At 40.6% G+C, this 27,930-nt stretch overlaps 1 protein-coding gene across 1 annotated transcript in view; it reads left to right on the top strand.

Annotated features, from left to right (window-relative positions):
* Nucleotides 1-8,748: 8,748 nt before the first annotated feature.
* LOC102009953 overlaps nucleotides 8,749-27,930 on the top strand; it is a 74,402-nt gene continuing 55,220 nt past the window's right edge. Inside the window, exons 1-2 of the mRNA XM_013504450.1 lie at nucleotides 8,749-8,778; nucleotides 25,588-25,667. Of these exons, the coding sequence (XP_013359904.1) occupies nucleotides 25,617-25,667 (51 nt within the window). The 5' untranslated portion in view covers nucleotides 8,749-8,778; nucleotides 25,588-25,616. The remainder of the gene's footprint in view (nucleotides 8,779-25,587; nucleotides 25,668-27,930) is intronic.

The raw sequence follows: 27,930 nt of genomic DNA, 5'->3' as shown, positions 1-27,930 counted from the left end.
ATCATATGATTGGTCTATTTTATTATTCATGTCTGTTAATATTTGTTTTATATAGCTCTGTGCACTGGTATGTGTTGCATGTGATTTGTCCATTTTAGATTTTTAGGAACCATCATATTTTTTTTCCTAATAACTGTATTATTTTGTATCCCTACTAATAAATTGTAAGAATTCCCTTTTTTGCAGAGCCGCACCGGTGTCTGTTATTTCTTATTATTTGGCAATACCCATTCTCCACTACACAATTGTATTATTCACCTGTGCTCTGTTTCCTGCTGATCTATACATCTTGTGTAGCTTTATTGCTACCTGTGCATCTAGAGAAGCAGGCATCTCTTCTGACTTTGCAGAGTGGCTTTCATAGGAGAAAATTTTTACCTGTTGGTGCATCTCAAGGGCTCATTTTGATATAGAGGAAAGAAACTCCCAACCTGAAGATATCTGGGATGAGTTTGTGTTCTCTAAAATTGAAGAATAAATTTTAGGGACAATGGAGGTTTAGAGCAGAATATATTTATTGAGGGAAAGAAAGCTTCTGTCTGAGAGAGGGACAGGAGGGGGCCCAAGTGGGTTGCCATGGAAGCTGTCTTTTCTAGGGGTTTTTATAGAGCAAAACCACGAGGTGAGGTGGAAACATGGGAACTGGCAAGGTAGATATGAGGTGAGCCAAAATTATTGTCAGCCAATAAGATTACAAGTACAATTGTTCAGGTAAAATTGATTAAATCGGGATCAAATGGGGAAGCGAGTCATGTAGCAAGTGGGCGTGAATACAGAACAGGGGCCTTTCCTGTAGGGGGTTGGGCTAGTGACTCTTCAAGGCGATCCCTACCTATTTAGAATATCAATCCCTGATGTCCATCCCTAGGGAGGTGTGTGGGTGCATTTGTTCAATCTTTTGTCTTGACATCTGGCACCCGCAGTGGAAGTACAGCCTCTCCATTTGCAAGGTATCTTGTCTTCCATAGGGGCTCCTTCCAGGGCCTGGTCCTGTCTGACTGCCTACAATATTTCTATCGAGCTCAGCTGCCTACAACAGTTTCAATAGGACATGTTGATCTGGGTTCTAGATAGGTGCAGTAATGCAGTCTCCATGCACTTTTTCATTTGCAGCAGCATCAGTGACACCTGCAAAGTGCTTCAGTTGTGCAACTGCACTGTGGGTTCATGAGGCCGCTCTTTCCTGGGCAGTGTGTGCCCCCCACCTCTGCCCCACCGGGGTCGTGGCTGTCCTCCTGGGCCCAGACTCCAAGAAACAAGGGCAGGGGTGTTGTAGCCACTTTTGTGAGTAATGGTGGTGCAGCCTCAAAGATGGGGACATGTAATGGTTAGGGGCCCCGATATGGCATCGTATAGAGTTGTGACTCCGGCCTGCAGATTTGTAGAGGGTCTCATTCCAGCCTTCCCACTTGGGGAACGCTGTGCAGATTAAATAGATTAAGGCGTATTTAGTAAAGCACTGAGCATAGGGAACCTTCAATAAATGTTAGTTAATATGTCACCCATGACTTCAGTCCTCAGAAAGTGGGTGTCAGTGGGTCTCCTCACTCCCTAAGGCCACCAGAACTGAAGGGAAATTCACTGCATCAGCAGGTGTCCTGAGGGCAATAGCATTATCAGTGCGCTTTGACCTCATGGCTTCCAGCTTTCCTGTAGAATTTGGCAGGGTCTACTGATAGGAATTAAAACGAACAAGAATGATTTCCTCAGGTGACATGAAATATAGCCCACACCCTCCTAAAGGGAGCTGCAGACACTCTCTACAAAGCTCCTGAGTTTTGAGGAACATAAAATACAAAATAACCAGTTTTTTCCTCTCTAAAATCTCTGTTTCCTTTAAACTGGGTTAGAGAGCTTGACTTCCAACTGGTCATTTTAAATGCACAGATTTCACCTGTGATAGGTGGCTACTAGACTACTGAGCAATTCCTGCACTCTGCTTATCTAGAAGTAGCTCTGGATCGAAAGGTCAAGTGGCCACCAACTCAGGACCCCTCCTGGAAACCCAGGAGTTGTTGGTCTTCTTTCCAATAAAACGCTCTTAACCTTACATAAAATTTGATGGTAGTTGCTTACTTTCTCACTGGCTCTTGTTGCTTTTAAGGAGATGTATGTGTTACTCTTTCTTTAGCATTTGTAGTTTCCAGCAGCAGATATGGCACACATAAAATTGGAATTGGAAGTCTAGTTCAGGTTTGAAAACATAATTTTAATATCCAGTGGCGTTACTAGATTTTGTGGTGTTAGAGTCTTCTTCTGGAGGTGGTTTCTAGGTTCTTTCTGTCCTGAGCAAAGACAAGTGCAAAGCAAAGTTTTATTAAAGGCAGAAAAGGAAACATACTCTGCAGAATGAGTTTGGGCCAAGTGAAAACAGGAAAAAAGGGCACTCTACAGCATGAGAGTGAACCACCGTGCAAGAGAGAACCCTGGAAAAAAGCTCGTTGTTGGTTGTCCTTTTCGTATCTCCCACTCTTCAGGCTGATGTCCAGTCCAGGTCATCCTGTTGCAAACCTCTCATGAGAAGTCCGCGTTCAGGTGTTTGGGAGCTGATCTGGGCCTGTATCCGGGGGTTTTGTAATGAACAGGTCACATCTACTTTCCCACCTAGGCTTAGCCACACCCTAGCCTCCTGCCTCCTAAGCACTCTGGGATGTTGACTCAGGAAGACTGCAAGTTTGTGTCCCACCTGGGGAGCTTAGTGAGACCCTGTCCCAAATTTAAAAAACAAAAGAGCTGGAGATGTAGCTCAGTGTGAAGGTCCAGAGTTCAATCCCCAGAACCACCAAGAAAACCAAAACCAAAAAAACAGCCCCCCTCTCACTCTAGCCTAGTTATTGAATTTGGATTCTGTTCTCTTTGTGCTATACTGAGCTACATCTTATATTTATATTTTTGAGCACATATAAGATCGCAGCTATGAGGATATAGTTATGAAGTACCTGGCATGTAGTAGATGTTCAAAAATATTTGTTGAATGAGTGAGTCAGTTGGTGAATGACTAAATGAGCCAAAGTTTCTAGCCTTGTGATGTGCTGGAAACACAATTTACTAGGAGATGTAAACATGTAAATATCTTGATTACAATTTATTTATTTTTTGTGGTGCTGGGGATTGAATCCAGGGCCTTGTGCATGCGAGGCAAGAACTCGACCACTGAACCACATCCCCAGCCCTTGATTAAAATTTGGTAGTGGTGACAATCGAGAGAATGAGCTGAGTGTTATAAGAGCACAGAATAAAGAATTCTCTTTAGTAATTTAGCAGGCAGTGGTGGGAGATGAGTCTGGAGAGATAGGCAGGATCCAGATCCCAAAGGGCCTTGTTAACTCTGTACCTATTACACTGAATAATTTATGCCAGAAAGTGGTTGAAATACTTTTCACCAGTTGGCTTAATCTTCACAGCATTCTGTAGGAAAAATACTGGTGTGATGCAAATGTTATAGGTAACAAAACTGAGAACTGGAGCCTACCCACATGGTCGCAGTCTCATGAGCTAGTAGAGGACATACCTCAGTTTTGTACCTCGTAAGTTTGGCTGTGGAGTCCATACCCTTAAACACTATGTTATGCTTTTTCTGCTGTCGGCATTTATTGTTCCACACCAATCCTTGTAAATCTTTCAGCTGCATTTTATTTCTTTGTTTGGTTACATGGTGATTTATTTAGCTCAATTGATGGACATTTGGGGCCTAATTTTTTTTTCAGTACTGGGATTGAACCCAGGACCTTCACACTGAGCTACATGCCCAGTCCTTTTTATTTTTTATTCTGAGACAAGGTCTTGGTATGTCACTCAGTTGCCTGGGCTGGGCTCAAACTTACAATCCTCCTGCCTCAGCCTTCCAGAGTCCTGGGATTACAGAAGTGTGCCATCATGCCTGGCTTTAACTTATCTTTTTAGGGATGCAATCCATTCTAGGACAACTCTTATTTCAAAACTGCTCTTAAATACCCATGGGAAAATAGTTGTGCACTTTTCCTTAACCACTGCCATTAAAAGAAAGCAATTGGGAGTGTTCTTTCTTCTAGACTAGAGCAAAGGTTTTCTAAGTTTGGGCCAGGAGGGCTGGGGACGTAATCAGTGGCAGAGCATTTGCCTACCATATGTGAGCCCCTGGGTTCCATTCCCCATGTAGCATAAAGAAAGTGAATGTGAATTACAATCTATATTTCCATAAGATCTCTGGGCGATTTGTGAACTTTCAAGTTTAAGAAGTACTGATCTAAGAAATTTCCATAATTTTCTTCAGCGTTGTGGCTACTAGGCTGTGAACTGATGAGCACTGTTTGTCTGTTGATGCTCTGCCTGTAGATTTCAAAGGCAAATATGTCCTTATTATGGAAAAACTGGATCGCTTCTCTGCCTTTTGGCTAAGAGCAAGTGTGGAAAAACTGGGAAATATAGCAACACAGAAAAATTATTGCCTATAACCTCACCTCCTAGAAATACCACTCGAAATAGCCTGAAATGTTTCCTATTTTTTCTTGCTTCATTATGTATAAGGACCAAACCCTTGCTAACCTTATATTTTATATACCTACATTTTATTAGCTAATTTGTATTACTTCACAGTTTCGTTTTACAATATTACCCTTTGTAATAACTATTTAAGACTATAGAATTGACTAACACCTTAATATTAGGCCACATGCTCCTGGCTATAATTTTAATCATAAAAATATATTTATTCTCTAGTATGTTTAATTTATAGCTTAATTTTCTTAGAATTAGTGTATTTTTTTTTTTGCCTATGAGCCCATGAGGCTTTGGAGAAACATCTAGATACCAGCCATAAAGTTTAAAATTAAAGTGTTAGTTAATTCTATAGTCTTTCTGCCTCAGACTCTTGAACGCTGGGATTGTAGGCCTATGCCACCATACCTGGCCTAGTGTATCAATTTTTATTACTCAATTAGAGTATATTATTTTGTTTTTACTTTTTAGGAAAAGCTCCAAGTTTAACATTTCTTTATCTTTTTGTAGTCTGAATTCATTAAAAATCATACTTTATACTTCCTCAACCACGTTGACATCGCTATTTCATATCACAGGGAAAGTGATACAAATGGGAGTATTGCAACGCTGCTTACTGCCAGAGTTGACCCTAAAAAGTCATTGTAGACTTTTTAATAAATTAGTTCCAATGATTTAAAAATCAATTGGAAATGCAGAAATTCTTAACTAGAATTGTAACTTTTATTTAGAGTACCTGTATGATATAAACTTATATATTCAGACAAATAAAATGCTCAGTTCTACTGCCTTCTACCTTTAGTAAACATCAGGATACCATGTAGTATAAAGAGGAATTGAGAGGTCTAAAAAGAACAGACTCATGAAGCGTATCCTAACTCTTCATTTGGTTGTCGTTGTGTGTGACAAAAGGTTTAGATTCAGTTTTGTGTTTCTTCAGAAGGAAAGTCTGGTAACAGTAGAGTCTATTGGGAAGGTAACAATTAAGTATGAGGAAGAGTCTGCTAAGGAATAAAGCCCTCTAACAATCAAATAAGCCATTTCAAGGATTAGTACTGTACTTTAGCCCTGTTCATATGTGCCAAGAGCCTAGGTGACTTAGTTTGTAAGAACCTGCTCAGTTAGGCATCCAGCACAGTACTTAGGCCTTAGTAAGCAAATTGCCCACTGAGCAGTAAAGAGCAGTTCCAGCACTAGGGTTCTTCAAACTGAAGGATAAGCTTAGTTGTCTTCCATTGAGGAAGAGGTAATATATATCATAGTATGTGGAGTCATGGTCAATTGGGGGCAAAGAATTGAAAACTTCAATTATTAGGACAGACAGAGGAAATTGTCCCTTGCAACTGAATGAGGCACAGAGGCGGGGGAGCTATAGCCTTCCAAACACAGGACAAGGGACTCTGCAGCGGCACCTTTAGTCGCATCTCTGCTGGTTCCGTTTTGGAAGCGAACCCTGAGTGCCTAGCAGTGAGTCAGATGGCACAGTTTTCAGGGTTACTGCCTGTTTTACTTTAGGCAAGGTTGTTCATCTGGAACAGCTGATGAACAAAAGGAAAGTGTAGTTAGGGGATGTATTGCGCCAAGTTCTCCACCACGATAGGTTCATTTAATGTCTTGTAGTCTTAATTTCCTCATCTGTAAAAGCAGAAGCCTGAGTTAGGACTTTTTGTTTAATTAGGAGATTTTAGTGTGCAGCCGGATGCATCAAGCATGGGCCGTGTTTCTTCATGTGTGTCTTTCTGGAGAAAAGTGTCCGCAGGTTTCATTAGTTAAACAGATGACAAATGTTTAAGGGCGCTGATATTTCGTGACCCTTCTTTGGTGTCATAATTTTAGTTTTTTTCCCAGTATAACTTTAAAAATTGTACATATTTAAGAAGTAAAATGATTTTTTTTTCTGGTTCTTGTCTTGGGGATTGAATTCCTGACCTTGTGCATGCAAAGCAAAAAGTCTACCACTGAGCTGCACCCCTGACTCCCAAGAGGACAGTTTGATTTACACATACATAGTGAAATGATTACTGCAGCCAACTCAATTAATGTATCCATCACTTCACATGGGCGCCTTTCTTTTTATGGTAAGAGCACGTAAAATCTACGCTCAGCCAATATTTCCATAGATAGTGTGATATTAACTATAGTCATGCTGTATGTTAGGGCTCTAGACATTCATCCTACAGACTTCAAGTTTGTATCTTTGGGCAATATCTCCTCATTCTTCCCCTTCCTCACCCTCAGTGAACACTGTGCTTTGTTTTCATGCATTCAGCTCCTATTAAATTTCATATATGAGTAAGTTCATGCAGTGTTTTTTCTGTATTGGGCTTATTTCAGTATTATTTCACAGTATTTTTCACATTCATCCATGTTATTGCTAATGGCAAGATCTCATTCTATATTTTGTTTTATTTTATTTTGAGTCAAGGTCTCACTGTGTAGTTCAGGCTGGTCTTGAACCCACTATGTAGTCCAGGCTGGTCTCGAACTTATGGCAATCCTCCTGCCTCAACCTCCTGAGTGCTGGGATCACAGGCATGCACAACCATGCCTGGGTGTAACATAGTTTCTTTTCTCATTCATTTGTCAGTAGATACTTAGGTTGTTTCATATGTTCGCCAATGTGGATAACGCTGCAATGAACATGAGAATGCTGATAGCTCTTCAACATATGGATTTCATTTCCTTCAGATATATCCCTAGAAGTGAAATTGCTGAATCATATGGTAGATCTGGTTTTAGTTTTCTTGTTTTGTTTTGTTTTTTTGAGACAGGGTCTCAGTATGTAATTCAGGCTGTGCTTGACCTCACTATGTAGCACAGGCTGGCCTTGAACTCACAGTGATCCTCCTGCTTCAACCTCCCGAGTGCTGGGATTACAGGCATGTGCCACCTCGCCCAGCTTAGTTTTATTTTTTTGAGGCATCTCATACTGTTTTCCATAAAGGCCATGCTAATTTACATTCCCAGCAACAGTGCACACAAATTCCACACCTTTGCCAACATTCGTTATCTCTTGTCATTTTGATAATAACCACCTTAACAGGTGTGAAGTGATACTTCATTATGGTTTGGATCTACATTTCCCTGTGCTGTGTCTTAGTAAAAGAACCTATTTTTTTGTTCATTTTGAGACAGGGTCTGCCTATGTAGTTCAGGCTCGTCCTAAACTCACTATGTAGCCCAGGTTGGCCTTGAACTTGCGGCAATCCTCCTGCCTCAGCCTCTGAGTGCTGGGATCACACATGTGTGCCACCACACCCCGTAGTAAAAGAATCTTTTAAAATTAGTGGTTGTATTAGTGAGCTTTCATTACCATAACAGAATATCTGACACAGGCTACATATGAAAGAAAGAGGCTTATTTAGCCCATAGTTTTGATGGTTTAAGGTCATGACCAGACATTCCCAATGGTTTGGCCTCTAGCGAGGGTGAGGGCAGTGAATGGTATGGCATCAGGGTGGGAGCGTGTGTCAGGGCAAGCAGTGTTAAGCAGAGCCAGGCTGGCCGTGGTGGAGCATGCCTGTGATCCCAGTACTCAGGAGGCCAGGAAGCGGAGAAGCAGAGAGCCCTGGGTGGGGCCAGACTTGCTCTATTTATAGCAACCCTGCCTGAGAGCTCTGGGGCTTGCAGGAGAGCTACCTCTCAAGGGCGTGTTCCCAGTGACCTAAGAAACTCCCTCCTAATCCTGCCACCCCGAGGACCAAGCCTCCAATCACCCTGCACCTTTGAAGGACACATCTAAACCACACCCAATCAATAGCGGTGGCTCTGTTAAGATTTTCGAAGCTTATGTATCTCTTCAAGGTGGTGCAAACAGGAAGTAAAAAGATGAAGGCATTTTTATGAATTAGAGGAATACACTTAGAAGAAGTCAGGAAGTAATTAGCATTGTCAAGGACATTCACTGATGCTTTTTTGTGAAGGTGAGTTCTGGTATTTGGAAACAGAATTTTAGGATGATGAACCATGAGGTCCATCATGTTTGAAGTGATTTGATTAGAACAGTAGTAAACATACAAAGTGTGATCATACAGGAAGTTGATCTCAATGATATGCAAATCAAACTTAATGCTTTATGGTTATAGCTCATATTCTTAGAGCCAGAGAGGGAAAAAAAAATAATAATTTTTTTGAGTACCAGGAATTGAACCCACAGTCTTCACACTGAGCTACACCTCCAGCCCTGCTTATTTATTTATTTTACTTTTTTTGTGACAGGGTCTCACTCAATCACCAGTTATCCAGGCTGGGATGAAACTTGCAATCCTTCTGCCTCAGCCTCCCAAAGTACTGGGAGTACAGGTATGGGCGAGCTCTTCCAGCAGAAAATAATTTTTTAGGGTTATTACTCTACATAGTCCATGCTAATAACTTATGTGTGCATACAATTAAACTTCCACTTAATCGTGATAAATGTCATTTATGTGAGTCTTATAAAGACAAAGGCTATGTTATAATTCATCTTTTGCCCAATTAGACAATCTGTTCCAGGTCACAGAAGTGAGTTAGACCTAATTGTTTTCTCAGCATTTAGTGTTATGGATGCTGTGCCCAACTAATTTGCATGGCTATTACAAGAGCTAATCATGTCTTTTTCCTTAAAATACTTGCTTCATAGCCAGGCATTGTGGCACACTCCTGTAATTCCAGCAGTTGGGAGGCTGAGGCAGAAGAATCTCCGTGAGTTCAAGACTAGGCTGGGATCCATAGTGAGTTCAAACCCACACTGAACTACATAGTGAGACCCTGTCTCAAAAACAAAACAAATAAAACAAAACTTGCTTCATTTGTGATTTAGGTTACCATGCTTTGCTGGTTTTTCCTATCTCACTGGTCACTTCTCCCATGCCTTCCTCATTCCTCAAACTCTTTGTGCTAGAGAACACTTGGACTTAGTCTTCAGGCTTTTTTTTTGGGGGGGGGGTCTTTTTGAGACAGGGTCTCACTGTGCAGTTCAGGCTGGTCTTGAACCTACTTTGTAGCCCAGGCTGTCCTCAGACTTGCAACAATCCTCCTGCCTCAGCCTCCCGAGTGCTGGGATTACAGGCATGCCCCACCATGCCCAGCACAGGCCTTTTTTAGTTCTGCTCTCAGCCTGGTGATCTTATCTTGTCCCGTGACATTACCATGATGACTCTTTTTCTGTGGTCCTGGGGATTTAACCCAGGCTATTTGAACCGAGCTACATTTCCAGTCTTTTTCTTTGTTTTATTTTTATTTTCATTTTTATTTTGAGCAGTGTCTTGTTAGGTCTCTAAGTTGCCCAGCCTGGGTTAGAACTTGTGATTCTCCTGCCTCAGCCTTCCACAGTGTTGGGATTATAGGTGTGCATCATTGTGCTTGGATCCACCATGACACAGTCTGTGTGCTTGTGTGTCCTGCTGTCTAGTTAACATATCCACTCAGATGTGCTACTCCTGTTTTTTCCCTGTCTCAGTAACTGGCGACTATATCCTTCCAGTTGTTCAGTCTTCAAGGCCATGACATCACCTCTGATTCCTCGTCATCACTTTCACTCAGGGGGCATGTCTCGGCCAACTCTTTGGTAGACCATAAGCCCCTCTTTCAAAGTATATCCACCTTGAGGGCTGGGGAAGTAGCTCAGTGGCACAAGTGCCTGCCTGGCAAGTGCAAGGTCCTGAGTTCAATTCCTGGTACCAAAACCAAAACCAAAACCAAAACCAAAACAAAGTATAGTCACCACTTTTCACCATCTCTACCACTACCACATGATCCAAGATGTCACTTGATCTCACCCAGGTTGTCGCAAAACCTTAGCTGGCTTCCCTGTTGCCACTCTTGTCTTGTAGCAGTCTGTTCTCAGCACAGCATTCAGACAATTCCTTTTGAAATGTCAGCTCACGCCAGTGCTCTGCTCAGATTCTTCCACTGACTTTTCATCTCACTTAGAATAAAAGCAAGCGTGGTGAATGCGGCTGGGATGGCCTTATGCAGACTGTATCTTAGGGTAGTGGTATAAAATAGGGACTGCACCTTAGCACTCGTAGCACAGTTTTTGTTGCATAGCCTCTTGTCTGTGAAATACAGATATTTCTGATACTGTGCTCAAGGCCCATACTTGCGCAGTAAATCTTGATACGCATTTAATTTTTATCTCTAGTGTTCAGTTGTCACCTGTGGCCTTAACAAGTGTTGTTTATTTAATTTCTAGCTCTTTAAAATTATATTCTGGCTCTAGGTAAAGGATATTAATTCTAGAAACACTTATGAAGGTATATTATGTACCAGACACTAGGGTTTCAGAAACAAACAGAAGGAGGTGCATATCAATAACATTCACCATTGTGAGCAAGTGATTTTATTATATACATATATGCATTTTCTTCTTTTTTGGTACCGGGAATTGAACTCAGGACCTTGTGCTTGCCAGGTAGGCGCTCTGCCACTGAGCTATATCCCCAGCCTATATGCATATATGTAAAGAAGAATATTCCATACATATGGCATATTCTTTTTTAGACAAAAATCAAGAGACTTGTACATTGAGTAAATAAATCAAAAGGGAAGCATCACTATTTCTGTTTTGATTTTTCTCCTGTCTCCCCTTTAATTTTCTTTTTCTTTTCAAGTAGCAGAAGAATCCTCTTATCCCTGATCAGGCTTTGCTAGCTCCACCATGCTTGGCTAGATTTAAACTTCTCCACCCCTCTTCCCATTTTCAACTTTAAGTAATTGTTCTCTTTTTAAAATGCAAAAGGTTCACATAGTTATATTCTCAGTATCTTCATTTTATTCCTTCATTCTAACACATAACAACATAATAATCATACATAGTTATGTATGATTCAATACACACAGTGTATGTCTTATTTACTTTCTCATAGCTGTGACAAAATACCCAACACACACAAGTTAAAAGAGGTTTATTTTAGCTTACAGTGTGTAAAGGTTTCAGTCCATAATTGGTTGGCTGAAAAGCAGGGTAACATGGCAGAGGGGCATGGCAGAGGAGAAACAGTCCATGGCAGGGCAGGCAGGAGGCAGGGAAGCAGCAGCAGCAAGCCTCCTTTTCCCTTTTAGCCCATCCAGGCTAGAAGCCATTTGGGTGATGCCACCCACAGCCAGGGTGGGCCTTCCCATTACCCATACCCAGAACTATGCTAAACTGATTTAGTTATTACTCACCCTTAATCCCAGTATCACACACCCTAATTCAGAATCATGTACCCATGATCCAGCTGCCTTCCAAGAGCCCCACCTATAGGTGCATGAGGCTTTGGGCGGGGGGGAACATCTATAAACCAGCTATGACAATGTGTAGTGATCAAATTAAGACAACTAACATTTCTATCTCATTATCATCTTTTTATGTTTGGAGCCTTTAAACTCCTATCTTCTAGTTGTTTATAAAATATGTTTTGTTATTAATAAACTGTAGTCACTCTGCTACATTGCTGTGATGGAGAATAGTAGAATTTAGTCTTCCCATCTAATTGTATTTTGGCCTCTGTTATCTAACTCTTCTCCATCTTCTTCTTCCCCTCCCCTTCCTACCCTCTAGTAATCATTATTCCACTCTCTTCTTTGAGATACTTTTTTTTAAGCACCTATGTATGACAAGATCAGGTGCATTCAGGGTGGTATGGCTGTAGACAGCATCTACATATGAGTGAGATCATACAATATTTCTCTTTCTGTGCCTGACTTATTTCACCAACAAAATGTCCTCCAGTTCCATCCATTTTGCTTCAAATGATAGGATTTAATTCTTTTTTAGAGCTGAATAATATTCCATTGTGTATATAGATCACATTTTTTATTTAGTTGATTCCATGTCTTGGTTATTGTGAATATTGCCACAATAAACATTGGAGTGCAGCTATCTCTTCTGTATGCTGACTTCATTTCCTCTGTATATATGCAGGAGTGGGATAGCTAGATCATACAGCAGTTACTTATTTATTTAGCAGTACTGGGGATTGCACCCTGGGGCTTCCAACTGAGCTATATCCTCAGACGTTTTTCTGATTTTTCAAATTTTAACACAGGTCTCACTAGGTCACTAAGCTACCCAGTCTGGCTTCAGATTGGTAGGCCTCTTGCTCAGCATCCCAAAATATTAAGATTACAGGTGTGTGCCACCATACCCAGCTTAGTTTTACTTTTTTGAGGAAACTCTGTCTTGTTCTCCATAAAGGCTGTGCAAATTGACCTTCCCATGAACTGTGTGTAAGAGTCCTTTATTGCTAAGCATGGCACTTTATTATGCACAGTAGGCCCTCAAATCTCTCACTGCTTATAATCTGTTTCATCTATTTATTTCTCTAGCCCTACAATTATAGTATATCAAAGAAGGATGAGATAAAAGATGAAAAATAAAGCCATTTATTGACAGAAAGGTTTTTCCCCCTCTTTATTCGTAGGCAAAGGGAAACCTAAGTATTCAATTTTGGATAGTATATTGGGTCTCACTGAGTGTTGGGGACATTTAGAAACCAAAGGTTTTTTTTTTTTTTTTTAAAAAAGAGAGGGTCTCGCTATGTAGGTCAGGCTGGCCTTGAACTCGAAGCAATCCTCCTGCCTCAGCCTGCTGAGTGCTGGGAGTACAGGCATCTGCCATCATGTCCAGTTTAGATGCCAAGTATTTTAATCCATAAAGACTTTGAATGCACCCAAAACTTAGGAGGCTGAGGCAGGAGGATCGCCTGTGAGTTCAGGGCCAACCTGGGCTACATAGTGAGTTCATTGCCAGCCTGGACTACATAGCGAGACACTGTTTTTTTTAAAAAAATACTTTAAATGCAGAATATACTGGAAAGCCTATTTTTTCAGCTTGCTATGATGTGATTAAATTGGAAATTTTACAATGGTTGTTTCCTATAAAAATTGCCATCCTTACCCTTCTTTTAAAAAAATCTTTATTAGCTATAAGTATTCAGATGAAAACCACCTAAGGTGTAATGCACCCCCTATGGAACTTTCTGGGGAACATGCAGAGAACTTAAGTGTGACCTACACTTATTCTGTGAGATTTGAAATAAGTTTTCCATGCCATCATCTCAATTTTTTCCCAAATCATGTATACAAGTATCATATACTTAATAATGAAGCCTAAGTGTTCACTTAAAGTTGTAGGGCTGGGGATGTAGTTCAGTGGTAGAGCACTTGCCTAGCATGTGCAAGGCCTTTGGGTTCCATCCCTGGCACCGCAATAAACAAAACAAAAAAAAGTTGTGTAATACAGCTAAAGGTCCAGAAAACAGATGAATTCTTTAAAAGAGTTCAGTGGACAATCATTAATTGAGTTACTGTATTGTTTGCTACATTCCAAATACTGCAGCAGGTCCTTCACTTGCTCTCCCTTCATGGGGAGGTTTGAAAGAGGTATGTGGGAAACCACACTGGCATTACCCAGGCCACCAGACTGACTGGTACACAAATGGGGCCTTAGAGGGAGACTATCTTATGGAAGAGACGCAATTGACTACAGTAAGAGGAGCGTGAATATTGGAGTCAGGCTGACCTGCTAGTCCAGCTGAGATTTGCTGCTTTACTAGCTATGTGACTTTGGGTGTCATGTGCCTTTTTTTTATTTTTTATTTTTATTTTTATTTTAAAGATAAAAGGAGGGAAACATTAACAGACATACAACATTTTACAACATATCACAAGCACAATACATACAATACAGAGTTACAAACAAAGTGGTAGGGAATTAACAATGGTGGTTGTATTACATATTGATATCTTCAAAGTGGCTTCTCATGAAAACAGATATAGACATGCAATACTGGTCAACCAAAGACTCATTGACAGTTTCTTTCAGCATAGAAATAGAAGACAGAAGAACAACCATGTTATCTATCTTGTATATACATGCATACAAAATTTCTCCTTCTTTCCCTTCTCTTTTCCCACATCCCAGAAGCCCTTTACTCTTCGGTGGTTTCCTATCATTTCACAGTGTCTATCATACCTCCGAGTTTAAATTAACTCTTTCAAGTTTTACACTAGTGACACAATGCGGTGCTTGCACATTGTCATGTGCCTTTGGAGTCTGAGTTTCTTCTTGTGTCATTTCATCTTCATTTGAGGAATATGTAGTCCTTAGCATAGTACCTGGCGTAGAGAGGATTCTAAACACATGCCATGCTGTTGCAGTTCACGACTGTGGTCCAGTGCATAAAATGAGAGATTACTCAGAGTCAGTGCCCAGTTTAAACTCCAAGAAGACCCAAAGTGACTGCCTTTAACTGAGACCCTTCAGCGTGAAAACCCCAAACTGAAGCTTTGTGGCTTTTTATCGATAGAACCAGGAAGAAAGGATAAAGGACCAAGCAAGAAGAGTGGTGCAGGAATTCATGTAAGGGGAAGGGAAGGACAGGGTAAGGTCAGTATGATCTGTTACAAGACTGACCTCAGGGCTAGTTTAAGTGATAAAATGGAGTATGGGGAGGTTCAGGGCCAGAACGTTTATTTCTTAAGGCAATGTATTTGATCTAACTTGACTTCTGGCCCCTGTAGGCAATCTTCATCTCCAACCATGCATTCCAGGATGTTTTGGGCATGTGGCTCCAAAAGTCCCTTACTTGTGCATATCCATCTCATACATACCTCTGGCCAATGCCCACACAACACTTATCATTGACTGTATGTCTGGAATTTGTTTCTTTCATAAATAGGTATTTTTACAAAGATAGTGTGTGTTTTCCATAAAAAAAGATAGACATAGATATAGACAATTATACTGTAAATATTCCGATAAGTATTTTGTAACTCACTGATGCCCATGATTTCCAAGGGGTTTTCTATTGACTGGTTGCTTTATATTTTATTGTATTTATTTTTGCCTTTAGTTTTTTTTTGGTACTGGGAATGGAACTCAGGACCTTGCACTTGCCAGGCAGGCATTGTGCCACTGAGCTATATCCCTGGCCCTTGCTTGGTATTTTTAAAGTATATATATAAAAAAAGGGGGGGCCAGGAATATAGCTCAGAGGCACAACACCTGCCTGGTAAGCGCGAGGTCCTGAGTTTGATTCCTGGAACCCAAACACACACAAAAGAAAACAACTAAAAAAAGAATTCTATGGTGAAGCTCTTTTGGATAATGCTAGGCTGAACAATGTTAAAACAATGGCTTCAACAGTAATGCTTCATGTTAAAGAGCACTGTGACTTTTCCAAGATGATTATAATGTGCAGTACATTTTTTAGACCGTGGAGGAACTCACAGAAATAACATATTGTGCAGATTATCACAGGGAAGCCAAGCATATGATGTTAAGTGTTACTCAGACTGTACGAACAGGATCCCATGGATGTGAGGGTGATCTGGCTGTGGCATCTGTTACCCCACTGATCACCAGGGTTTATTCCACTGGTTTGGCTCCCTAGGCGAGTGTCCCCTTTCTCCCTCAATGCTCCAAGTGCGTCCCTCCCAAAGCCGCACGCTTGGTGCAAGAAGGCGACCACTCCCGATAGAGGAGGACCACTCCTGGTTCCTCGGTCAAGGGTATGCGAGTAGCTGCGCTCCCCTGCTAGAACATCCAAACTCTCAAATGGGATCTTGCTCTATGTGCTGTTTTTATCCAATGTGCACATCATAGCTACCTTTTCATGTCAAAAGGTGCATCCTTCTTTTTATTGACTGCTTAGTCCCATTTTGTTGATTTATAAATTTGGAAAGAGTTGCCTTATTTAGTATTTTATCTAGATTTTTTTTTTTTTTTTTTGTCTATTTGAGACAGGGTCTCACTATGCAGTTCAGGCTGGCCTGAGCTCACTTTGTAGCCCAGGCTGGTCTCGAACTCTCAACGATCCTCCTGCCTCAGCCTTCTGAGTGCTGGGATTATAGGTGTGTGCCACCATGCTCAGCTTATCTAGTTTTTACTTACTTATTGTAAACATTGCTTTAATGGACATTCTTACTGGAGGGAGTACTAGAGATTGAACCCAGGGCCTTCACACTGAGCCACATCTCCAGCCCATTTTTTAGTTTTTATTTTATTTTATTTATATATTTTTTATGCTACTTTATTTTTATTTTTTTTTATTTTAAAGAGAGTAGTAAATGAGAAACAAAGAAATAGAACAGTAGCAGCGTACCAGTATCACAAACATAAACAAATCAAAGCAAGAACATTCAAAGTGATACAGAGTCTCAAGACAAAATAAGATGAACCAACAGTGGTTGTTACATTACATATCGCTATCCTCAACTACATTGCTCAGATTACCAGATGGAAGAATGAAAGATTGCTCAAACCATTATAGGGAATAAGAAAATAATTCTTCGATAAAACAGTAGAGATAATACAGAGTTTCACTAGACAAGATGTAGGAGTTCACCATTGTAATTCCACTGCATACTGTTGGTCTTGCTAACTTGCCCAGATGGGAGTCTCTCACAGTGCTGGGATTACAGACACACACTACTGAGCTTGGCTGGACTTGCTTACGTTTTAATTTATGTAATTATCTCCAGGGTTAAATTCTTGGATGTACGGTTATTTATACTAAAGGGCATATGCTTCTTTTTTTTCAGTACTGGGGATTGAGCACTGGGCACTCTATCACTTAACTACATGCCTAGCAATTTTTACTTATTTTTATTTTGAGACACAGTCTTGTTAAGTTGTCCAGAAAGGACTCAAGCTCATAATCCTCCTGCTTCAGTCTCCCAAATAAGTAGAATTACAAGCATATGCTACTACGCCCCTCTAAAGGGCACACACATCTCAGTAACAAATCACTAAGTTCTTCTCTAGAAAAGTTGTTAGGCCTGAGTATCAGCTGTTTCCTTACATACTCAGAAATATTAGATTTTTTTATCAATATTAAAAAAAATCTTGCCTCAGAATTTAATTCTATGAGTATATTGGAGGGAGACATATTCACACCAACCAAACCCTTAAGGGCCTAAGAGTCCAATGTATCAACCAAGATATTAATTTATTAATTTATGTACTAGTGGACCACGCCCTTCATGTCAGCTGGTCAGCACTTCTGTCTGTGATAAAGGTTTATGAGAAAGCAAGCATAAATAGAATAGCATAAACAGAAAGTTTTGTGGTGAGCATAAGATCCCACAGCAAAAGGAAATGTGATGTTAGAAGATGCTATTCATGACACTCTAGTGCTGAAGCAGATATTTGTGTTCACAAGTCAGTTAATCTTTGCTCTGGCTACAGCTGGTGGTGCTTTATCAAAAGGTTGTCTTTGGGACTTTCTTTTTATGACCATGTAGATCCCTGTATTTTCACCTTTCCATCTTTTTTAGACTGTATATCATTTTTGTTAATAGGTTTTAATTTTTACTTGGCACATAGTAATTGTACATATCGGAGGGGTGGTAACTGGGATATTTATCACCTCTGACATGAATCATTTCTTTGTGTTCAGAACACTGGAAATTCTCTCCACCAGGTTTTTTGAAATAGTCAATTAACTGTTGTCAGTCACGTTTATCCTCCTGTACTCTGTACAACATTAGAAATTAGTCCTTCTGTCCATCTGCACCTGTGTACCTGCATCTCAGTTTTGATTTGGCTTTGATTATAGTCAATTTCATATGAAGTTTATTTTTTATAGCGTTGAAAGTACCTTCCTGAGACCAAACTCTAATCACTTTATTTGGAGCAGGCCTAGAATCTCTTCAAACCGTTACAGATTGCACTCAGTTTGTGTCATTTCTGTGAGTGGCCTGACAGCCCTTATTACATGATTCTTCCTAATCTCATTCTGAAAGCAGTTCCAGATGGGAGGGACCTTGCTTTTGTCCCTCAGATTCATCTATAGCACTCATCTCCATTTTGTAAATGAAGACACTGAAGCCTAATGAGCCAAAGTGATTTTCTCAGGATCACGACTAGCGGGCGGTGGAAGTGATACTCAAACCTGGGTCTGTCTGGCCCTCATGCTTACTGTTTTCCTGCTGTACCATTCTGACTTCCTAGATTAGGGCCTGTTCCATTTTCTGCCTACAGAGTGACTGTGAAGAAAACAAGGAGCCCTTATGTTAGAAATATATGTGGATACCTTACGTCATCCAGCTAGAGGTCAAGATTACGTGAGCCTCTATCCTGTAGTTTGCCTGAACTACAATTGGTGAAAACTGGAAATTTGCTAGCCCACTAAATATAGTCAAGTCTTTTAATCTCTAGACGAAATGGAGAATTGCAACCTTGAGTGAAATACATCCTGAAGAATTAAAAAAAATCTTCCCTCACTGATCGAGAATGCTATTCAAAAGCTATTCTCATAGGTTGCTCAAAGAACGAAGTCCTCATAGATTTTATCCATTATCCATCAGCTATTACAATTTAAATGTAAGGACTCATTGCTTACAGTAAAAGCTGAGGAAAAACTCACCCAAACTGAAGTTTAAGTACTGGGGATGTGTCTTAGTGGTAGAGTGCTTACCCAGCATGCACAAGGCCCTGGGTTCAATCCCCAGTGCCACATGCACACAAAATGAAGTTCAAATTCATATCTACCTGGAGCTGAATGGTATGTTGGTAGTGGTCCATCTGCCTTTCTGAAAGCAGCTCACAGAGCTAAAATATAAATTCAGATGCTACTGTACCAAATAGGGGAGTTGGGGCAATCATCTTACTTAGAATTAGGTCTCAATTCCTCGTTCTCATCAGTCAGGGCTAATCCTATAAGCTATCCCAGAAGAGGGGATTTTCTTTTCCTATTGAAACTCATTGAGGGTTTTAAAAAATTTTCTTTAATACTGGGGCTTGAACCCAGGGAGCACTGAGCTATATCCCTGGCCCTTTTACAAATTTTATTTTGAAGCTACGTCTCACTAAATTACCCAGGCTGTCCTCAAGCTTGCAGCCTTCCTGCCTCAGCCTCTCAGGTATCTGGGACTATAGATATTTAGAGTTCTGAGAAGACCCTTGGCCCCTAGAGGTATTAGACTGGAACAAACCAGATATACCAGAGTTTGAATCGTGGCTCTGCATTTACTTTGTGTGAATGTGAGGAAATTACATTGAGCCTCTATTAATCTATAAAGTCGGCATAAAATATTCATCTCGTGATTGTGGAGTTAAATGAGCTAAAATAAGATACTTAACACAGTGCCTAGTGAGCGGTACACATACATTGTTTCTTTTTTTATTTCACGGAAAAAAGGTAAAACAAAATTTAATAGGACAATAACAACAGTTAATGCATTGCATATTGTTATCTTTAAAGTAGTTATTCAGAGTACAAGATATGGGCATAAAAATTCTCCAATTGATATGAGCACAAACTCTCCTTTTTAGTGAACAAAGAGACACTAATAGTGTAACTGACCTGCAAATTTTATCCCTTTTCCCTTCCCTCCTTTCTCCTTTCCTCACCCTAGTTCCTTTTTTCCTTTTGAATAATTTCTTTCCATTTCACAATATTTATTGTACATTTTAGACCTTATTTACTCTTTCTGTTTCTCACACAAGGGAGGCAATACAATGTTTTCACACTTGAGTCTGGTTTATTTCACTTATGAGTATGGTCTCAAGTTGCATCCCTTTACCTATAAAAGTTTCAAGTTTATCCTTCTTTATGGCTGAGTAGTGCTCCGCTGACATACATTGTTTGTTATTCCATTTCCCAGACGCACATTCTACTAGCCCTAGGATTAGTTGACTTTGCTGAAGGTAACAATATGCAATATAACAACCACTGTTAATCCCTATCATTTCGTTTGAAACCCCATATCATTTTTAATATCCTTTCTTTGTTTCCTTTGTATATTGCTATTTTTTTTTTACTATTCTCTTTAAAATAAAAAAGGTAAATTATACAATATCTCATCCATAGAGATAATGGATTATGCAGTGATGACATAAAAGCCACAGTATTCTTTATATGAACCCTAGAAAGTGGTTGTCATAGTGCGGGGGATGGCAAAAGGAAGAGTGGTATCTATTTCTGGTGGTGCCTTGTCTTTATTTTCTTTTCTTGGGTTGAAATGCGCACCTGCACGTGTGTGAGTGTGTGTGTGTATGTGTGCGTTTGTGTGTACACTAGGGATTGAACCCAGGACCTTCTGACTGAACTACAACCCCAGCCATTTTATTTTTTAATTTTGAGGCAAGTTCTTGCTAAATTACCAAGTTGCTCAGGCTGCATGTGAACGTGGGATCCTCTTGCTTCAGCCTCTTCACATGCTGGAGTTGCAGGCATGCGCCACCACGCCTACTTGAAAAATACATTTTTAAAAACCCAGCGATAACTGTGCAGATCAGCATGTTTTTTCCTCTTTGCTCTCCCAGTTCAGAAATGAAAGATCAGCATGTTTTTTCCTCTTTGCTCTCCCAGTTTTTTCCTCTTTTCACTCCCAGTTCAGAAATGTTCAGCAGACCGTGTGACCTGGATTGGGTCTAGCCCTTGACTGAGTGAACTGCACAGTCGCATCCCCCTTTAGCCTGGGGAAGCCCTCGGTTCCTCTGCTACTCAGAGCAGGCATGAAGTGGGGTGGGAGGAGGGACCAGCTCAGTCCTGCAGCCACACTCTGTGCACACTGAGCCACTTGTAGACGTCAGTGCGGCACAGCAGCTGCAGGTCTTCAGGCACCTGAGGTACAGCCCCCACCTCACGTGCCGCTCATGTCTCCCCCAGGTCCTTCATGCAGCTGCCTGCAAGCTGCTGTTCAGACGCACAGCTTGTGGTTGTTGATTGTCGGCTGAGCTTGTGGGTCTGAGCTCCTGATCAAGCAGTTACTGGCCACGGAGAGGTTCAGAGGCAGGATAATATTTTTTCACTTGAAAAGTTTTATTTTGCCTTTAGTTAGGCATCTCATGAATGCATATTAATGTCTTCAGAGTGTGATATGTGTTCTCCAGTTGGTGTAAAATTTGGAGCTTACAATGAATCTGTTAAGGAGGGATGAGTTACATAGTTTTGCACTTAAGTGAAGATTTTGTTGTTGTTGTTGTTGTTTTTCCTGTAATGGGAATCAAACTCAAGACCTTGCACTTGCCAGGCAGGCGCTGTGCCCCTGGGCTAAATCCCCAGCCCCTGAGTGAATATTTTTGTTCTTTCTGTTTGTTTGTCTTTTTGAGACAGGGTGTCACTATGCAGTTCAGGCTGCGCTTGAGCTCATTTTGTAGCCCAGGCTGGCCTCGAACTCACAACAATCCTCTTGCCTCAGCCTCCCGAGTGCTGGGGTGACAGGCATGCGCCACCACACCCGGCTGAGTGAAGATTTTTACTTATTTTTGTAACAAATATTTATCAAATGGCTATTATGCATCAAGTGCCTGCTATGAATTTATTGAGTACTTATTATGAATTATAAAAATCGAGGGCCAATTGTGAATTATCGAATGCCAGTCTAAGATGTTTTCCTTCACCATAGTTTTGTTTGTAAGACTTGCTGCTTTTATGCCACCAAAGGCTTTTTGTTGCATTCTAATGATATTAACTTCAGCTATAAATTTAATTTATATAAGTAATAACTATTAAGTAAATTTAATTTATATATTTTATTTGTCTAGACTGAGATCATAGCCACATTTATAGCACTGTGGATGCTTGTGTGTGTGCACGCGTGTGCCAGGCACATGCTCTGCCACTGGCCTCTACCTCCAGCCCCACAACTTTGTCTTCATTGGGAAATGCATTTCTTATTTCCAGACAGTGTGGGTTTTTACCTGAATTGAGAATTAGAAAATTTGGGATTGACTTGCCTCCAGCTTGCCTCCTATTATGATCTTCAGCAGGTTCATTTTCCCTCTGGACCTCAGTTTCCCTGTAATAAAATGAATCACTAGTTCTCAATTGTATCAGCTTGATGTTCATTTTATAACTCTCCTTTTACATCACTGCTCTGGAATGATACTAAGAGTTCATAGATAATGAAGCCTGTTTATACACATGCAGCAAATGGCAATGTTGCACCCTTACTACAATATAAAGGAGAAATAAAAGTAACATTTAATAAAATAATAGTGCACTTATGTACATGTTCCAGACATTGTTAGATGCTTATATCTGTGCGTATGATCATTACAAATGCGAGCAGGCAAATAGGGATATTGTACACTGGTGGCTCAAATACCACATCTTTCCAAATGATGCTATAGTTTCCTGAAATGCCAACCAATTTTGCTAAAGTTGCAAGATAAATGCGACTCTATTTTCACTTAATTTACATGACATTTGCCTTTCTAGTGAAAAAAAACCCCAATACATATAAAGCTATGTAAAATATTTTATGTTTACAAAGGAGTTAGAATCCAGGGGCAGGTAGTCACAATACTGGGTCGAGCATGTGAAAGCGGCGAGGAGCACGACACAATTCTCAATTCTCCATTGTGTGGGTCTGTGTGCACTGCAGGACGGATGGCCTTCTACCATGTCACTAAGTATCAGCAGCATGGCCGCGTATTTTCATTATGCCCTCTAGGGGGCGCTGCTCTCCCTGCTGAGACCAACTGGACTAGAAGAAGCTCAAGTTGCCAACCAGCTTGATTCTTTTGAGTCCATGCATGGATTTTCATTGAATGAGACCCTCATGGGGTACTGTAGCATGGACTGAGAAGTCTTTGTTCCTAACTTTGCTGTTATGCCTGCATTATTGCCGACATTAAAGGCATGTTTACTTCATAAGATTGCATTAGAAATGCTCTTATAAAAGATTTTGAAACTCCGAGTTGTAAAGATCAGTAATAATTCACTGACTTTAAATGGATTTTAAAGTAGGTCTTACCACTGAGTTATCTTTTGGGATTTGTCATTTTGTTCTCAAATGTACCTTAGGATTTTGAAATAATTTATTTTCGTAGTGACGAGTAATATGTGTGATGACCTGTTATTTCCAGCAGATGGCAATGTTTGGTGCAAAAATGACAGTTCAACAACTGCAATTGTCTAGGCTCTGTGTCATTCATCCATTCAATTATTTATTTATTTATTCTAAGGACTGATTCCAGGGCCTTTGCACTGAGCTACATCCCAGCCCTTTTGGAAATTATATTTTATTTGGAGACAGAGTCTCACTAAATTGCTGAGGTTGAGCTCAAACTTATGATTTTCCTGCGCCAGCCTCCCAGAGTGCTAGGATAATGGGTGTGTGCCACCACACCCGGCCCCTCTTTGTATTGAAAACCCAAACTTCTTGGTACACATTGACTTCATAGTATCTCTCCTTTCAAAAGATTTGAAATGGGCTAATTCAGTTAAGAGAATGGATAAACTGATGAAGAAGAGGTGCGTGTAATTCAAATTTTGACAAACTAAGTCACATTTCATTACTGCAGCAGTAGCTTAGTAGATGGTTAGGGTCAATCCTATATGAGATAAATATTCATCTGCTGCCTTATCAGTTTTATAAATGCTGATTTTCTTATAGGCTTTCAAAAATAGTTCAGTTTTGAAACAGTTTCAGACTTCAAGAATGGCCAGAACAGTGTGAAGAGCTATGGGCTGTTTAACCTGAAGCCCCCTGTTATGGTTTATATGTAGATGTCCCCTCACCAAACCCCATGCACTCATAGGTAGGCTTTGGGGAGGTGACTGGCTCATGGGGGTGGGTACTCAACACTGATGCACTTATGGCTAAATGTGATTGGGGAAGTGAAATTTGGTTGGAGGAGGTGGGTCACTGGGGGTGTGGCCTGTTCTGTGTCCATTACTATTAGTCTTTCTCTAAATCTTTTGATAACTAGATGTTATCCTGTTACCCCAAACCACTCCAGAGTGTATTTCTCCCAAACAAGATCACTCTCCTGCATAACAAGCATACAAGCCTTTAAATCAGGAAATGACACTGGCATATTACTATCCTAACTGGATCCATCCATTCAGATTTTACAAGCTGGCCAGTAATGTCACTCTTACTTCATAATCCTATCCAGGATCATGTGTTGCATTTAGGGCTAATTCTTTAGTTGGGACTAATTCTTTAGTCTTTCATATCCTTTCAATTTTTAGAAGATATAGAGTTCACATTCTTTAGGATGGCTGTCATCTGCTTGGGGTGGTCTCATTTTTTTTTTTATCACATTCAGGTCATGCAGTCTTGGCAGGAATATCACAGAAGTGATACCTCACATCATAGGGAATATGATGTCAGCCTGTTCCATCACTGCTATTATTAGCTGTGGTCATTTTCTTAGGGAAAATGGAATTTGATGTATGTGCTTTTCATCTTTCTTTTCACTTAATGCTATTTTGTAGACACATTATTACCTATAGATGCACTTCATTCTTTTTCAGTGGTTATAAGTCTCCAAAGTTTATTCTCATTCTGATGAGTATTTTTTTTTTGTTGTTGTTGTTTTGAGACAGGGTCTCTGTATGCATTTCAGGCTAGCCTTAAACTCATGGTGATCCTCCTGCCTCAGCCTTCTGAGTGCTGGAATTACAGGCATGTGCCACCACACCTGGCCATTGATGAGTACTTCTGGTTATTTCTAGATCTTTAAATTTGCAATGCTGCAGTGAACCTCATTATGCATATTTTTGTGTTTCTTTGCAGGTTTGATCTGAAGTTATAACAAAGATGGCAATGTGTCGTGACAGAAAGCACAAAAAGCTGGGGGTGGTGGTGCACGCCTGTAATCCCAGCACTCGGGAGGCTGAGGCAGGAGGATCTTTGTGAGTTCGAGACCAGCCTGGGCTACAAAGTGAGCTCATGGCCAGTCTGAACTACACAGTGAGACCTTGTCTCAAAAAAAAAAAAAAAAAAAAAAAAAAAAAAAAAAAAAAGAAAGCACAAAAAATAATGAAGTGTTGGACATGGTGGCATGCACTTGTAATCCCAGCACTCAGGAAGGTGAGGCAGGAGAAGCGCTGTGAGTTTGAGGCCAACCTGGGCTATATAGTGAGTTCAAGGCCAGCCTGACCTGCATAGCAAGACCTTATTTCAAAAAAATGTAGTGAAGTATAAGGTGGATTTGGGGATACAGAATAATAGCAAAAGATGCTATCTTTGATGGATAGCAGTAAGGTAAAACTATTTTTGCCCTAGTCCCTTTTTGAAACAGGATAGGATGTACAAAATGTTTAAGGCAGATCTCATGATTCCACAAAGTTAGAAGTGAAGAAATGGAGAAGGTATATGCATAGTAGTTTTTCTGTGTGTTTCAGGGTAGTAACCACCAAAATCAGTTAAAGTGTGGTCATATGATTTTATATCTTATTTTAGGAAAACAAAAATGTCAAGTTGTCCTCCAGATGGAATTATATTTTGGAGCCTATGTCTCATACCAACATTCAGTGGTTGAGGTAAGTACTTCATGAAATGAAGGATAAGAAGCTTCCGAGTGGGAAATGTAAGTAGTTTTTGTGGTACTGGGCGTTGAACCCAGGGCCTTGTCACTGTGTTACATTCCCAACCCTTTTCTAGTTTTCAGTTTGAGTCAGGGTCTTGCTAAGTCACTAACTTGTGTAAGCTGGGTTTGAACTTGTAATTCTCCTGCCTCCGCCTCCCAAAGTGCTGGGATATGCAGGTGTGTGCCACTGGAGCACTCTTAAACATCTTATTTTGAATTGAGATATTTTGTGATCCCAGATGAGCTTTGATGACATTTTTTTCTTCTCTGTGCCTAGCTTTCCACTTCTTTTCTCCCCCCCACTTCTCTCCACGCACAGTGAAAAGGACAAAAAAGGAAAATGTGTTTTACGTATGACAATGTTTATACTGCAGGCAGAGAGCAACCTGAGATGTCCTAGAGATGCTACGTTTGGGTGGGGCACAGGTAGGACAGGACGGAGGAAGTGGACTCTAGGCAAGGGACTAAAAGCAAGCGGAAGGGGAGCACTTGCCTGGGGTTGGGAGGAGTTTCCAGCTGGGGTGGAGTGCTAGTGATGTCATGAAAAACCGGAAAGACGGAAAGAGAGAAGGGAGATAACTCTTTATCAAGAGAAGCTTCACTTGGTGGGAAGACAGTAAACAGGAGGCCTCCCACAGTTGCTTCTCATACCATAGACAACAGAGGCATTTACTCCGGAAGAACCCTGAGGCCCTTTGAGGCCCTGACCCAAGTCCGGAGAGCTTCTGCTTTAACATACTACAGGATAGCCCTAAAGAAAGAGCCCAGCAGGCAGTGTGTCTTCCTCCACCCAGGCTCGTATGTACGACGTCATCTTGGGTCCCTGCCCTGGGGGTCCTGTGAAGCAATCAGGCAGCCTCCTGTAGCAGCTACTTCAACCCAGTCCCGTGAACTAGGCAGGAGGCCCCGCCCACCCTCTGCAGTCTGGAAAGCATCTGGACATCCCACCCAGAGGGGCTGGGCCAGAAAGAATGATAAGTATTTCATGATAATTAAAGGTAATGCAAACTTACGAAATTCAGCTGCCCCCCAAATACACAAAAGAGAATCTAACCTCATCAATGCAGAAAACCACCAAAGCATGAAGATGAACAAAAGAGGAAGAAATGAAAAAGGATATATAAAACAAGTAAAAAAAAGATAACAAGAATATATGTGTTTGTTTATAAATAATAACTTTTAAGGTAAACAGATTAAATTCTTTAATTGAAAGATATAGATTGGCTGAAGGGATAAACATTAGGTCCAACAATATATTCCCCATGCCTGGTGTGGTGGCGCACGCCTGTAATCCCTGCACTCAGAAGGCCAAGGCAGGAAGATCAGGAGGATCACTGAAAGTTCAAGGCCAGCTTGGACTACATAGTGAGTTTCAAGCCAGCGTGCGTTACCTAGTGAGACCCTGTCTCAAAAGAAAAAAAAAGGAAGGAAAAATATTTACTGTGCCAAGGGAAGCCCAAAGCACGAAGGATCCAGTTTTACTTAAGTGAGATCAAGTAGTATTGAACCTATGGCACACGTGCTGCAGCACACTGTCGGTTATCACTGAAAGCTCTTAAACTTTCCCCATCACTGAACTAGACTTGCTTTTTTCTTTTTTCTTTTTTTTCTTGTTTTTTCTCCGGTACCAGGAACCGAACTCACGACCTTGCGCTTGCCAGGCAGGCGCTTTGCTGCTGAGCTAAATCCCCAGTCCCTGAACTAGACTTTAAATGAAAAACTAAAAGTGGGCAAAAAAGTCACTGTATAATGATAAAGAGATCAATTCAACATGAAGAAATAGGAATTGTAAACATACATGCACCCGATACTGGAGCACCCAATTATATAAAACAACTACTATTTGATGTAAAGGTAGAAATTATGTCTAATACAGTAAAAATTGAAGCTTTCAACACCTTTCATCAATGGACAGATCGTGTAGACAAAAAACAGACAAATATCAAAGTCAAAGTGTACAATAAGCAAGTGGGCCTTACAGAACATGTCCAAAAGATGTAGAATACACATTCTTCTCTTCACTACAGGGTATATTTTCAAGGATAGACTCTATGTTAGGTCACAATATAGATCTCAATAAACTTAAAAAAATTGAAATCATAGTATGTATGTTCTCTGACTGTAATGCAATAAAAGTAGACATCAATAAGAATTCTAGAAATTGGGGGCTGGGGATTTAGCTCAGCGGCAAAAGCGCCTGCCTGGCAAGCGCAAGG

The sequence above is a fragment of the Chinchilla lanigera genome, unplaced genomic scaffold (assembly GCF_000276665.1).
Source record: "Chinchilla lanigera isolate Chin_1 unplaced genomic scaffold, ChiLan1.0 scaffold00088, whole genome shotgun sequence".
In the NCBI taxonomy this organism is placed as follows: domain Eukaryota; kingdom Metazoa; phylum Chordata; class Mammalia; order Rodentia; family Chinchillidae; genus Chinchilla; species Chinchilla lanigera.
This window is presented reverse-complemented; position numbering and strand designations above follow the sequence as displayed.